This window comes from Rana temporaria, chromosome 1, assembly GCF_905171775.1.
Source record: "Rana temporaria chromosome 1, aRanTem1.1, whole genome shotgun sequence".
Classification (NCBI taxonomy): domain Eukaryota; kingdom Metazoa; phylum Chordata; class Amphibia; order Anura; family Ranidae; genus Rana; species Rana temporaria.
Genome location: NC_053489.1, coordinates 485,579,209 through 485,594,440, shown reverse-complemented (window position 1 = coordinate 485,594,440; position 15,232 = coordinate 485,579,209). Strand labels below are relative to the sequence as shown.

The 15,232-nt window shown below is 42.1% G+C and overlaps 1 protein-coding gene across 1 annotated transcript in view; it reads left to right on the top strand.

The window, feature by feature from the left end:
• LOC120918460 (EF-hand calcium-binding domain-containing protein 14-like) overlaps positions 1 to 14,760 on the top strand; it is a 74,117-nt gene extending 59,357 nt beyond the window's left edge. Inside the window, exons 6-9 of the mRNA XM_040330052.1 lie at positions 1,681 to 1,849; positions 4,433 to 4,543; positions 5,269 to 5,445; positions 14,355 to 14,760. Coding sequence (XP_040185986.1) covers positions 1,681 to 1,849; positions 4,433 to 4,543; positions 5,269 to 5,445; positions 14,355 to 14,359 — 462 coding nt within the window. The 3' untranslated portion in view covers positions 14,360 to 14,760. The remainder of the gene's footprint in view (positions 1 to 1,680; positions 1,850 to 4,432; positions 4,544 to 5,268; positions 5,446 to 14,354) is intronic.
• Positions 14,761 to 15,232: the final 472 nt, after the last annotated feature.

Sequence of the window (15,232 nt, the reverse complement as noted above, 5' to 3'; positions counted from 1 at the left end):
GAAAAGTACTAGAGGGGAAATCTTTCTATGGGGACACTGGTTCTGGTGACTTGAGGGTCTCCAAGATATTGCAGGGATTTCCTTTCACTTCCTGTCTGGCTATGGGACCATAAATTAAGGTTTACCTCCCCAATGGAACAAATATGGCAAACATAAACCTTACAGAGGTTATAACCCTCCCTTAAACAATGTTTTGCCTATAGTTCTATTTTGACGTTAAACCTCTTCTCCTCCAATCCTATTGTGTTGCTGTTTGAGTGTGGGTAGTGTAGCCCATGTGGTAGGGACAGTAGAGCTTTGCAGATGTGGTAGGAACAATAGTGTGTTGTAGTAGGGAGTAGGACAACTGAGTGATGTGGTAAAGACAACATGGTAGGGTGCTACTAATGTGGTATATGGACATCAGAGTGTTGCTAATGTGATAAGGTCATTTAATATGTTGTTGATGAAGAGGTCTAGCATCTTGCATGACTCCCACCCTAATTTCCTAAAAATATGGGAACCTTGGATATTTTACGCTTTCCCCACATTACATTCAGCCAGTATTAGCACCTTGTAACCTCCTAGTTGACTAATACCCGTGCCTGTGTGATTTTCCCCCCATATCTTCCTTCCCTCCTCGTTTTTCCCCCTCTCTCTTCTTTGCTCTGTATTTCCATCTTCTCTACTCTTCTTTATGGTTTATTTTTATCTCCTGTGTCACATGTTCTTATATCTGGGTATTTTGACTCAATCAGTTGTTTAGGCTGATGGTCTGTGTCATGTGGCTGAATTGTTCAACCTCTGAAATATTGTTCATTACACTGCTATGCATGCACAGACCTTTTTCGACAATTGCCATTTGAAGGTGTGAGCAATTTCCATCCATATATGACTGTACAAGGCCCCCTGCATGGGTAACCCTTGAATTGTATTTCCTTTCAATTTTCAATAAAAATGTGTACCAGAACATGTTGCTGATGTTGTTGGAGCATTAGACTGTTGCTGACATTATAACAATATTAGAGTCAACAGAAAAGCAGGAAGTTACACACTGATAATCCCAGATTACAACCAACTTAATTGAAAATGGACAAAACACACGGTACCCTTGACTTTGCTTACCTAACAAAATTAAAAAAGGCCAATCTAATAAAGTGGGATGTGATCTGAAATCATCGGTATGCAACCTATTTTCCTGCTGAGTCTTTGGAACATAGTTGGGCTCTTTTCGGACAGCAACCAAGTTCAAACAGCAAGGGATTTTCATACAGGCATGGAGTGGTGATGTATCTCTTCATGCCAATGATTTCATATTGTTGCTGATGTGGTAAGGGTACTGGAGTGTTGCTGTAATGGTGGGAAAATTATATATTCAGTAATGCTGATGTGGATTGTGGAAAGAACATTAGAGTGTTGCTAATGTGGTAGGGACATTAGAGGTATGCCTCTGTGGTAGAGATATTAATGCATACTTTTTTAAAATTCAGGTAATAAAAACATGTATATGACTAATACTGGTATTACATTTTTTAAACTGAATGTTAATGCATAAAGGTACCACATTGTAGCATTGCATGGCTATAATTGTATTTTTTAGAAATATTTATTAATATCAAATTGTTTTCATGTATTATTATTATTATCATCATTGTCATAATTTTTTATTTATTTTTAAAACAAGTTATTTTTTTTCTAAAGGGTTTGGAACTAGTTTTCTCACAAATTGCGCAGCTCAGAGATGATATCTACTTTATCGAAAATAATTTAAACCGAACAAAGGAAGAACGTTTTGGTGAAGCAACTATTAAACCAACAAGAAGAGTCATAGGTCAGGCATTGACAGAGAGCCTTTTGACTGCATCACAGAGTAAGTTTTATTTTTTTCTAATAATTTGTTATAGCATAATAAAGTAAAAAAAGAAAACAAATACTGTATGTTGCTATTTCTTATTATCATCACATTGCTCTCTTCTATGTTAATAAATAATAATTAATGTATTATGAACTTGTCATTGGAAATCTTACCTCCCTACCAACAGATGAGATGACCATTATCTACATATTGCAAAAACAGTTATTTTAGGTTTCCTTTATAAACATTTTTGGCAATTAAAACTGTTCTGACATGCTTGTGATCGGCCTGATTTTCTTGTGATGGTACCCTCAAAAAATATTGAGTATCTTCCTCTCCAATAACTCTTTGGATGCATGAAAACAAATAATGCAATGACAGAAAGGACAGTGAGGCCCCGTACACACGACCAGTTTCCTCGGCAGAATTCAGCTTCCGACCGAGTTTCTGGCTGAATTCTGCCGAGAAACCCGGCCGTGTGTACACTTTCGGCCAAGGAAGCCGACGAGGAGCTCGGCGAGGAAATAGAGAACATGTTCTCTATTTCCTCGTTGTTCTATGGGAGCTCTCGCCCCGCCGAGCTCCTCGGCGGCTTCAGTGCTGAACTGGCCGAGGAACTCGATGTGTTTGGCACGTCGAGTTCCTCGGCCGTGTGTACGAGGCCTAAAAGTAGGTCTAAGCTGGTAATTAGTTTATAACTATCAATGTGATCTGTGCATCAAGTATGACAAGTAAAAGTAGACTTGCCAGTGGAGTCACCACACTGGGGTTGCTGTAGCTGTGAAAAGCAGAGGATAGGGTTACCAAAAGAGTAAATGTGCCATGTTAGAAGCTAGCACAATACCCCAGTAACTTAAAGCGGAGGTCCCACGAAAAAATATATATTAAAAGCCAGCAGCTACAAATACTGCAGCTGCTGACTTTTTATAAATGGACACTTACCTGTCCAGCGAGGCCGCGATGTCGGCACCTGAAGCCGAGCAATCTCTCGTCTCTCGGCTGCCACCGCCGCCATCCTCGGTGAGGGAATCAGAAAGTAAAGCGTTGCGGCTTCGCTGCCCGGTTCCCTACTGTGCATGCGCGAGCTGCGCATCTTCACTGGTCCCCGCTATCTCCTGGGAACAGTGTGTTTCCCAGAAGACAGTGGGGGGGGGGGGCGGGAAGGGGCATGACTTTTTTACAGAGCTATTTTTTTTTTTAAAGATATATTGTAATTTGTTCCCAGCTTTTCTGCCATTATGAATAGGCACAATAAATTAGGGCCCAGAACTACATGCATGCATGCATACATAGATATTTAGATAACATGGAAGCAAACAAACACAAGCTATATATACACACTCACAAACATGGAGACATTTAGACACCACACAAGCATACAGGCTCATACACATGGAGACACATAATGCAATGGGAAAGGAAATTATCCAGAACCCCATTATCACCCATCATACCATTACCAATTAATAATAAATTAAACACATGATAAAAAAAAAACTTTAGGCTGCAGCCCCTATTGGGTTTAAGTGGTAGTAAACTCTGTACTACCACTTGTACCTACAGGCAAGCCTACCTGTATAAGAAGGATTACCTGTAGGTACTATGTATATCTCGGGAAGGGGAAGCAGCTCAGGTGTGGATGTCTTCAAGGTAATCAATCCTCACAGAACCACAGGTGCAGGCAATGCACATACGAGGGCAAAAACCTAAGAAAAGCTTTCTTCTGGACAGCCACACTCTGAATAAAAAATATCCCTTTATTGTAAAATCCAAAATCCAAAACAGCACTACAAGTCACAGCAAAGCCATACCGGTGAAGCTGACGTGTTTCACACTATACTAGTGTTTAATCATAGCTATGATTAAACACTAGTATAGTGTGAAAAGCGCCAGCTTCACCAGTGTGCTGTGCTGTGGCTTGTAGTGCTGTAGTGCTTTTTTAGATTTTACAATAAAGGCATATTTTTTATTTGGATCGCGTCTGTCCAGGAGTAAAACTTTTGTTTTGTTTTTGCCTACTATGAATATCTCCTAACCTAACCATTGTTTAGGAGATGTTTAGAGTGAATGCAGCCGATAATATACCTGGCACATGCACTCTGAAGGTCCAGCTTACAGGTCCAGGTTTACTACTGATTTGTAGCGATTTACTAAGAAGTTGAAAATCTTCACTCAAATGATTGTGTGAATATTCACTTTAATTATCCAATTATGTGAAAAGCAAATTCATGTTGACTTTGAATTCCCAATAATGTGCAGATGCTTTTCACATTGGATAATTGAAGTGAATATTTAAACTTTTTTCAGGGAAGATTCTCAACTTTTTTAGTAAATCGACTTCATAGTGTCAGCATGGAATTATTTTACACTTATGCTACATGCTCGTCCATCCCGTGTAATTCACAGGGCTCCTATTGGTGAATAGGGGAACAGAATAGCACAAAGTGGTAAAGTGTTTACCTACAACAAAAGGGCAGACTTCCAGGTGAATTTTTTATTTTTCCCTGAATGAGCAAAGTGACTTTTTTGCTTAAACAATTCCATTAGTGAACATTAAATTAAAGTACCACATTGTTGTAACAACTGTTGTTATATAAGTTTCAGATTTTACAAAAAAGACAGAGACCACTGTGCAGCCAGTTACCAAGTGGAAAGACAATCCTGAAGAACTGGATCACATATCAGTGTCGTTCCTCAAAAGTCGAGCAGGTGAGAGGCATCATTCTGATTTTTTGCATAATTTGTGTTTTCCAGCAACATGATACAGTCAGTTCTGTAAATAGGCCTTTTGTTTTTGATAGGATTACAGCAAATTTTTCTCTGTGCTCTTCCCTTTGCTTTTATGGCACAAGTTAATCATAGGCCTTTAGCGATATTTTATATGTACAGTAGAACAAAATGACTAGTACCACACTGTTTATTTTCTATTGATTGTATCTGTATCTCGCAAGCATTGTGGATAAACACAGAGCATATGTGCCACCTTGTTGAATGCTATTAAAAGTTCATTGTTTTGTTATCGGAATCTGGAAGCCCCCTTAAAAATAAGACAAAGAATGTAACCGCACACTATCAGTCCCGATGCTACTCTTTGCTGAATGACACTAGCCATTTGATTGGACCAAACCGTTGGCTCAACCCTAGTGGTGACTCTTTTGTTTTCTGCCTGCCTTTTTTTGGCACAGCTTTTCAGGATTCAGTTCCTCTTTAATGGCTTGATTTAAGTTTGCTGCACCAACACCTTATCCTAAATAAGTTATTGTTTTGAGTATTTTTTTTTTTTTTTGCAGAGTAAGGGGAGGGTGGTTGCTCTCCCTTACTTACTTCCCCTTGTTTACATTATTATTAGTCCCTAAGTGTATCAAAGTGAAAATACTGATCTCCAATGCTAAAATGCTAAAATAGATATTTACACTTATTTTTCGTTTGCTCAGATTTTCAGGTATTTTTCTATGGTGCTGACAAAGATGCAGATGGATATCTCACATATGACGAAATAAAAAATGTCCTGGCAGAAGAGGTTCCAAGAGAGGATTTGCTACAACATTTTGATAGTGACCATGACAGACTGTATTCCTACACAGAACTCATAGGAACATTCTTTCTGAAAGGTAAGCTAGTAAAGAAATCCTATTGTTTTCCCATGTGAAATAATCCCTGGGATTGTCAAGGTCTTCACTCATTCATGTAGGGATTTAGGAGGGTGCCCCGAGTCTCTTCCTCTAGGGATATGCAATTAGCGAACCTCAGCTTTTGCAAAACTACAAGTCCCATGAGGCATAGCAAGACCCTGACAGCCACAAGCATGACACCGAGAGGCAGAGGCATGATGGGACTTGTAGTTTTGCAACAGCTGGAGGTCCACTAATTGCATATCCCTGCTCTAGATAATCCCCCTTCTGTTCCTCCTAATGGTGAGAACGTTACAGTGAATTCACTGCAGACCCTCCCGGAAGAAGTCCAGTGGGCTGACACGATAATCAAAATGTATTTAGGCGTAAGAACCTTGCCCCAAGCTGGGGTACCAGTAATAAAACAGTGGGCTAGATTCAGATAGCCCGGCGTAATTTTCTGCGGGCGTAACGTATCTCAGATACGTTACGCCGCCGTAACTTAGGGTGCAAGTTCTGTATTCATAAAGAACTTACGCCCTAAGTTACTGCGGCGTAGCGTATGCCCGCCTAATTAAAATGTGGATGATGTGGGCGTGTTTTATTTAAATTACTTATGACCCCACGTATTTGAAGTTTTTTACGAACGCCGCATGCGCCGTCCGTGAAAGAATCCCAGTGCGCATGCTCGAAATTACGCCGCAAATCGTCAATGCTTTAGACGTGAACATAACTTATGTACAGCCCTATTTGCGAACGACTTACGCAAACAACGTAATCGACGGAAAATTCGACGCTGGCCCGACGTCCATATTTAACATAGGATACGCCTCATATAGCAGGGGTAACTTTACGCCAGAAAAAGCCTAACGTAAACGACGTAAAAAAATGCACCGGGCGGACGTACGTTTCTGAATCGGCGTATGTACCTAATTAGCATATTCCTTGCGTAAATCGACGGAAGCGCCACCTAGCGGCCAGTGTAAATATGCAACTAAGATACGACGGCGTAAGAGACTTACGCCAGTCGGATCTTAGCCTAATTTCGGCGTATCTTGCTTTCTGAATACAGAAAGAAGATACGCCGGCGCAGCTTTGAATTTACGCGGCGTATCAATAGATAGGCCAACGTAAATTCTTTCTGAATCTAGCCCAGTGTGTTTTGCAACTAAGCTGTAACCAGCTTTGATTACATCTTCTGGGCTCTGCAAGTTCTCCATAGCTCAATGTGTTGACTGCTTCCACCTGATACTGTTGAGGAGGTTTCAGTAGTCTGTATGTCAGTCACTGGGTTATAAATATTTCTGTGACCCAATAAATCCCTGAGATCTTTGCTCAGAAGTATGGATTGGGAATTGGATAAATGACTGGGGCACAAAAAAATTTTTGTTTTGGAGAAGTTCCTCACCTCATGGGTTTCTTATTGAAGAGAACAGCTGCATAGAGTGATCTCTACTTGGGTCTTGCTTCAGCCTGGGGCAAGGAATTTAACTGTCTGCTGGAGTTTATATCTGGAGGGAGCTGGGCTAAGGTCTACCTGCCAGGAGCATCTGTAAAGAATATTCTGGCTAAAGAGTGTTGCAGAGGAGCTAGGTAGAGGCTCCACAACATATCAAGAAAGACAGTGACTGCTCATACTCGGTCATGTATCTGCCTGGCTGCTCTCACAAGATCAGCAATTATCAAGAGGCTGGACTTAAATGGCCCACAATAACAGCTAATTTCAGAATATCTGCCTTATTTCTGTGCACTTTTAGGATATCATGCACCCCTAAACCCTCTACTAGGATCAAGTTTAGCAATAAAAGCTAAATAGATTTGTGACTGACAGCTAACTTATTTTTGCCTGATTATTGCACATACACTTTATGATGCATAGCAACTTATAACTTCCCGATCACAGTTGTTATTTGGGTATGCCTAAAATTCCCCACCCCACACAGTCCAGCAACAGTTCCCCAGCATTCAAGAAGACACAGGGCTGTCCAAATCTCATTAACCAGCTTTCTTTTCACATCCAGGTTCCCACTGAGTTTCAAGTTGGCAGAGACCATCATGGATTTCTTGTGATAATAACATGTCATCTTGCATTATATAACAGGACATCTTCCTGAATGCTCATAGCTCCCTCAAATGCCAGGGTCCATAGTCAGAAGGCAAAAGACTACCGTGCAACCCCTGTCCCGGTTAGTTCTGTCACACAAGTGTACTTGTAATCCGCATGTAAAGGAAGGGCAATGCAGTCCTCTTAGACAGAACATCCAGTGACAGCAACAATTTCACTATATATAAGGCCCCGTACACACGACCGAGTTTCTCGGCAGAATTCAGCCAGAAACTCGATCGGAGCTGTATTCTGCCGCGAAACCCGGGCGGGTGTACACTTTTGGCCGAGGAAGCCGACAAGGATCTCGGCAAGGAAATAGAGAACATGTTCTCTATTTCCTCGTTGTTCAATGGGAAATTTCGGCTCGCCGAGATCCTCGGCGGCTTCACAAGGAACTCGACGAGCAAAACGATGTGTTTTGCCCTGTCGAGTTCCTCGGACGTGTGTACGGGACCTAAGGGTGCCCAGGCCTCTCACAACACCAGTACTTCACAGATACCCTCCTTATGACAATTAGTCTCATGAACAATGTCTCAATCATGTGGAAGGTGGAATTCACAACAAAAGCCACTCCTTATCTTGTTGACTCCATTTTTCTTTCATCTCTAGAAGCTAGGTGTGAGGTAGCCCAAAATTCCTTGGGCTTTCTCTCTCAAGCCTGTGGCTGTAACTGAAATCCAAAAGGTCTTCTGGATCGGCACCGCCACTCTGCAGCTTAGCTGACTTCCCTTAGCATTTGGTCTTAACTGCTACTTCCCTTAGCACATACATCACAGCTGCTTTGAAACTTGCTCCCCAGTTCTCTCCCCCAAGCTTAATCCTCTCTGTACTGCGCTGCATTGTTCCTCTTTCTCCATGGGCTCCTGACAGCCCTCAGGTCAGTCACCTATCTCCCCCTTATATGCCCAGTTCTGGCTGCCCACTTACTTCTCCATTCTGCATCAGTGGGCAGAGCTAAAGTCTGGCCAATGATGTAGCTAACTAACAACCTGCTTTCTCCGGTTTCCTCTGACAGGCCTGTCAGTCAATGGCTGAGGAGAGAGACAAGCAGTGATCCAGTGTTAAGAATGCCCAAGCTGATCGGCTTCTGTGGCATAAAGGGGCCGCCAGCAAGGGCTACATAAAAGTATCCCAGATAAGCCAATTATCATATTTAAGCGTCCAGATGAATACAAAAATATTGCATATAGGTTATTTGTGTTGAACCTTTTACATCACTTTTTCTGATTACACCCTTGTCTCTGGCTTTGGACATGTAAAGCCTGTGAAATCCTCAACCACACCTGTTTATCTTGAGTTTGTTCGTGTATACATTTGTTAATTAGATTACTAGGTTGACTAGATATGTAGTAATGTGGCCATTACCAGATGACTGGATAATGCTTACAGGCTTATGAATGAATACCATGTCATCAGTGCAGACTTCTTTCTAGCTGACCAATTTTGGATGTAAAAATCAGCTACATTGGATTCTACTAGCTTGTCGCTATTGTTTCCCTACTGGGAATGCATGCTTAGCCAACACAAATGTGCATTTTTATGAACTGATCATTACAAAGAACAGCAATTTAGTGTTTGAATCTTCTGTCTTCCTAAGTTTATAGGCACATTTATTCACAGCTGAAACACGACTTCATAAAAAACAAAACTCTGCAAGCAGTGACATTATTTACAGTATTTTAGAAGCTATGAAAATCACTGAAATAAAAATGTGTACAATTTAAATTAGGGCTATAATTAGAAAAAGTCTGTAAATTTAAAGGAATGTGTTTACTGTTTAAATTACAATGTAGGCATGCTGTTAGAAAATAGTCCATTAAATCAAATCTTGTTAAATATCTGGTTAAATACTATTAAGAAAGGTATAGATGCCCATACAGGCGCAGTGGCGGTTCGTCCATAGAGGGCGCTGGAGCGCCGCCCCCTCTGGCTCTCACCGCCACTGAGTGAAATAACATAGATTCATGCATTGCACGAATCTATGTTATTTTCGCCGCTGCCGCTGTTGTTCAGATGGTCGGCGCTCAATGTCCGGCCATCTGAATAACGCCAGCTGGTTGGCTGTAGGGAAATGTCTATCAAAGCCAACGGCTCTGATAGGCTTTCCCAGTACAGCCCTCGGGTCCCGGAAGCTTATTCTCGGAGCGCACAGACTGTACGCCCCTTGAATAAGATGACAGGCGTCTCAGCCAATCACGTTGGCCGGTTCTGGCTACCTGTAACCTGATTGGCTGAGACGCCTGTCAGTCATCGAGGGCGGGAGAAGACATCGTGGGACGTGGATGCCTGACTCCAGTAAAGGTAAGTGCCGGGCGGGGGGGGGGGAGAACGCAATTTACAGGGCACAGCGGCGACCATTAAAGGGCACAGTGGCTGCGTTTAATGGCATGGCCCAGTGGTGACAATGGATGGCACAGTGGCTGCGTTTAATGGCATGGCACAGTAGTGACCAGTGGCGGTTCGTCCATAGAGGGCGCTGGAGCGCCGCCCCCTCTGGCTCTCACCGCCACTGAGTGAAATAACATAGATTCATGCATTGCATGAATCTATGTTATTTTCGCTGCTGCCGCTGTTGTTCAGATGGTCGGCGCTCAATGTCCGGCCATCTGAATAACGCCAGCTGGTTGGCTGTAGGGAAATGTCTATCAAAGCCAACGGCTCTGATAGGCTTTCCCAGTACAGCCCTCGGGTCCCGGAAGCTTATTCTCGGAGCGCACAGACTGTACGCCCCTTGAATAAGATGACAGGCGTCTCAGCCAATCACGTTGGCCGGTTCTGGCTACCTGTAACCTGATTGGTTGAGACGCCTGTCAGTCATCGAGGGCGGGAGAAGACATCGTGGGACGTGGATGCCTGACTCCAGTAAAGGTAAGTGCCGGGCGGGGGGGGGGGGAGAACGCAATTTACAGGGCACAGCGGCGACCATTAAAGGGCACAGTGGCTGCGTTTAATGGCATGGCCCAGTGGTGACAATGGATGGCACAGTGGCTGCGTTTAATGGCATGGCACAGTAGTGACAATGGATGGCACAGTGGCTGCGTTTAATGGCATGGCACAGTAGTGACAATGGATGGCACAGTGGTGACAATGGATGGCACAGTGGCTGCGTTTAATGGCATGGCACAGTGGTGACAATGTATGGCACAGGGGCTGCGTTTAATGGCATGGCACAGTGGTGACAATGTATGGCACAGGGGCTGCGTTTAATGGCATGGCACAGTGGTGACAATGTATGGCACAGTGGCTGCGTTTAATGGCATGGCACAGTGGTGACAATGTATGGCACAGGGGCTGCGTTTAATGGCATGGCACAGTGGTGACAATGTATGGCACAGTGGCTGCGTTTAATGGCATGGCACAGTGGTGACAATGGATGGCACAGTGACTGCGTTTAATGGCATGGCACAGTGGTGACAATGTATGGCACAGTGGCTGCGTTTAATGGCATGGCACAGTGGTGACAATGTATGGCACAGTGGCTGCGTTTAATGGCATGGCACAGTGGTGACAATGGATGGCACAGTGACTGCGTTTAATGGCATGGCACAGTGGTGCGAATTGATGGCACAGTGGCTGCATTTGATGGCATGTAACAGTGGCTGCGTTTGGGCACAGTGAGACTGCAATTTTTTTTTTCCTTTGCGCCCCCCCAAAAATTTTGAGCACCAGCCGCCACTGGTAGTGACAATGGATGGCACAGTGGCTGCGTTTAATGGCATGGCACAGTAGTGACAATGGATGGCACAGTGGTGACAATGGATGGCACAGTGGCTGCGTTTAATGGCATGGCACAGTGGTGACAATGTATGGCACAGGGGCTGCGTTTAATGGCATGGCACAGTGGTGACAATGTATGGCACAGGGGCTGCGTTTAATGGCATGGCACAGTGGTGACAATGGATGGCACAGTGACTGTGTTTAATGGCATGGCACAGTGGTGCGAATTGATGGCGCAGTGGCTGCATTTGATGGCATGTAACAGTGGCTGCGTTTGGGCACAGTGAGACTGCAATTTTTTTTTCCTTTGCGCCCCCCCAAAAATTTTGAGCACCAGCCGCCACTGATACAGGGTAGTACTGGGCAGATTAAGGACTGGCTGATCAATCACCTCAATCTTGAACTGCCAGGCCGATGCATTAGGTCACACATCTGCAGTTGACTGCATATACTACATACCTTACTATGTGCATGTCCCCGCTGTATAGTGGTATGGACTCTCAGCTTGGACAGCACACATTTTTATAATAGGCGGGTACACGGGTACCCTAAAGTTTTAACTTATGCTGTGTCCCAATCAGATGTTCTAGGTTTACAAAGGCTCATTAGCTCAAATAGCATACATGACCAGAGAGGTATTGTTACTTTTGATTGATATACAATACATATATATATATATATATATATATATATATATATCCCTATATCCTTCTATCTATGTAATATTTACATAAAAATGATTGTTACAAGCAAAAAGCAAGTTACCACAGTCCCATTATATTGCAGTACATTTCTATTGTGTTAAAAGGGTTTCTAGCGCTGGTAAGTGAAGCATCTCTGATCCTTAAAGGGAAATTAAAGAGTATTTACAGTGAGCATTTAGTATGAGCTATGTTTCCTGTGTTTTGTGTAAAGTAATTTTTCATCTGTAGATAAGCTACTATAGCAAGATTGCCTACCATGACCCTGTCTAAATGCCTTGAGAATTTTGTTTATCAGCCAGTCAGATGGTCAAAAAAATATGATACCCCATCCACACATTACCAATTCGGTAATCCGTCCTCTGTGCTATTGTATTCTGGCAGTGGGACTCCCCCACTGCAAGAATAAAATTATCTGCACTGCAGCCAGTTGGCTGCCTGCGCTGGTTGAGCGAAAGTGTACCGACAGTCCCCATTGGGAAGAAATGATCACTAGATCAAATTCTCTTAAACAAGAACAACCATACCTGATTCAGCAGGAACAAGCCAATGTTGTTCCATGTGTGGGCTGCCTTACAGTTTATAAGATAAGATGTCAGGCACAAAAGGAGTGTATTGTTTTATATGAGGCAGTTAACCATTAGACTTAAGCCCTATACACACGATCGGATATCTGATGGAATCTAATCCGATGGATTTATCAGATGAAGCTGACTTTCATTAATCTTGCCTAAACTCCATCAGTCAAAAATCCGACCGTGCCAAAACGCGGTGACGTAAAACACTACGACGTGCTGAGAAAAATTAAGTTCAATGCTTCCGAGCATGCGTCGACTTGATTCTGAGCATGCGTGGATTTTTGACCAATGGACTTCCACACAGACGATAATTTTTTTCTATCGTTTTTTTATCCATAGGAAAAATTTAAAACATGTTCTATTTTTTTTGACAGATGGAAAACAAACCGATGGGGCCCACACACGATCGGTTTGTCCGATGAAAACAGTCCATCGGTCTGTTTTCACCGGACAAACCGATCGTGTGTACAAGGCTTTAGGCTGGCCATTCATTATACAATTTTCTTGTACAATTTTCCTTTAGATGTACCATAATACAAGGTCAAAGCTAAACACTTTGGGCCAGATTCACGTACCATTGCGTATCTTTGTGCGGGCGTAACGTATCTGATTTACGTTACGCCTCCGCAACTTAGACGGGCAAGTGCTGTATTCTCAAAGCACTTGCTCTGTAAGTTGCGGCGGCGTAGTGTAAATTGGCCGGCGTAAGCCCGCCTAATTGAAATTTGGAACAGGGGGGCGTGTTTTATGTAAATGTTGTGTGACCCGACGTGATTGACAGTTTTCACGAACGGCGCATGCGCCCTCCGTGGAAATCTCCCAGTGTGCATTGCTCCTAATACGCCCGTTTTACGGACGAGTTACGCAAACAACGTAAAATTTTCAAATTTCGACGGCCATACTTAACATTGGTACGCCGCACTTACGCCACCATATAGCAGGGGTAACAATACGCCGAGAAAAGCCTAACGTAAACGGCGTAAATGTACTGCGTCGGCCGGGCAAACATTCGTGAATTTGCGTATCTAGCTAATTTGCATACTCAACGCAGAATTCGACGGAAGCGCCACCTAGCGGCCAGCTTAAATATGCATTTACGATACGACGGTGTAACACAGTTACGCCAGTCAGATCTACGGGAAATCTATGCATAACTGATTCTAAGAATCAGGCGCATAGATACGACCGCGCAACTCAGAGATACGACGGCGTATCTGGAGATACGCCGTCGTATCTCGTTTAAGAATCTGGCCCTTTAAATTTTTATGCAATCAGGCAGGCCTGTGCACTATATAGTTGAATGTAAACCTAAAGTACGGTAAATTGAATAATAAAATTGTATAGTGTGTGGCCTGGCCAGCCTTATATAGTAAAGAGGATCAGTAAGGCACAAATATTAGATATAACTGCTAATTAAGAAGCAGAACTTGTATATGTCATGATTAAATATGCTTGCTTCAGAAAAGTTTCTTCTAAAACATTAACACATATTGATATAATTACTAAGTTAAGGTAATCATTTTAACACATATATATATATACATACATACATACAAATTCGCTTAATTGGGGTCTACCAATGAAATAACTAAGGTTTTTACAGCACACACAATAGAGAACAACAGCAATTCATGTCTTGCATTCAAAGAAAACACAGCAGTCTAAACGCCAATCAAAGGGGCCAACATTAACCATCTTTCTGAACATTACATTTATTTTTATATGCATATTGATGTCATAATTTATAATAATATACATGCATATGCAAGTGAAACCTCTTTTTTTGTTTCCTATTAATCTGCTCAGATTAAAAGAAGATGAAGCAAATAGAAGGAAGAAAACACAAGAAGATGTAGTCAGAAAAAGGCTGCATACAATTCTCAAAACTGATATTGCTGTTACTGTAAACAAAATGTAGGTGTCTTTATTTTTAAATGAAACAAATAGCGAACATTTTACATGTAGTCTATGTAAAAAGTTTACAACAAATATTAGAATAAATTAGTTGTTTTCTAGTTTTTGATTTCAATAAATGTACAACATTACCCTTCAGTTTTAATGTTGGTATTTTATTCTTGGATAATGGTGGTTGTCTTACAGTTCAATTAATGTACAAATTGCCTTGCAAACTTTTACAGCTTGAAAAATAAGTATCTGCCTTGTACTTTATGCTGGTAAAAATAAATAACAATTTAATTGGAATATAACTTTAGATTTCAGTTGTACATTTGCTTTTTTACTTTTGTTTCTTTAGCTTTAGATGTGGGAAAAGAGTAAACCCATTGTTAGAATTTACTGTTATCTGGGGCTACATTAAAACATCTCCAACAGCATAAATGGAGGCCAGGAATGAAAATGCCTTTCTTTAGTAGAATAAGGGAAGGATAGACAGTGCCCAGAGTAAACGTACCAAACTGTGCCCAACCCCCACCCATTTATTGCACATAATTTAGTGTCTTTTCAAAACAGGAAACTATATATAGCATTTTAAAATAAAACTAATAACTCAAAACAAAATTCACCCACAGCTGCCCCCTCCAAATCTAGACCTGAGTGTTTACATATGTAACACTCTTTTTCTTTTGGGGGGGGGGGGGGTATGAGAATTGACCCTACCCAAACATGACATTGCATTAACCCTGTAGATAAGGCAACCAGAACCTTCACCAAGCTTTTCTGGTAAA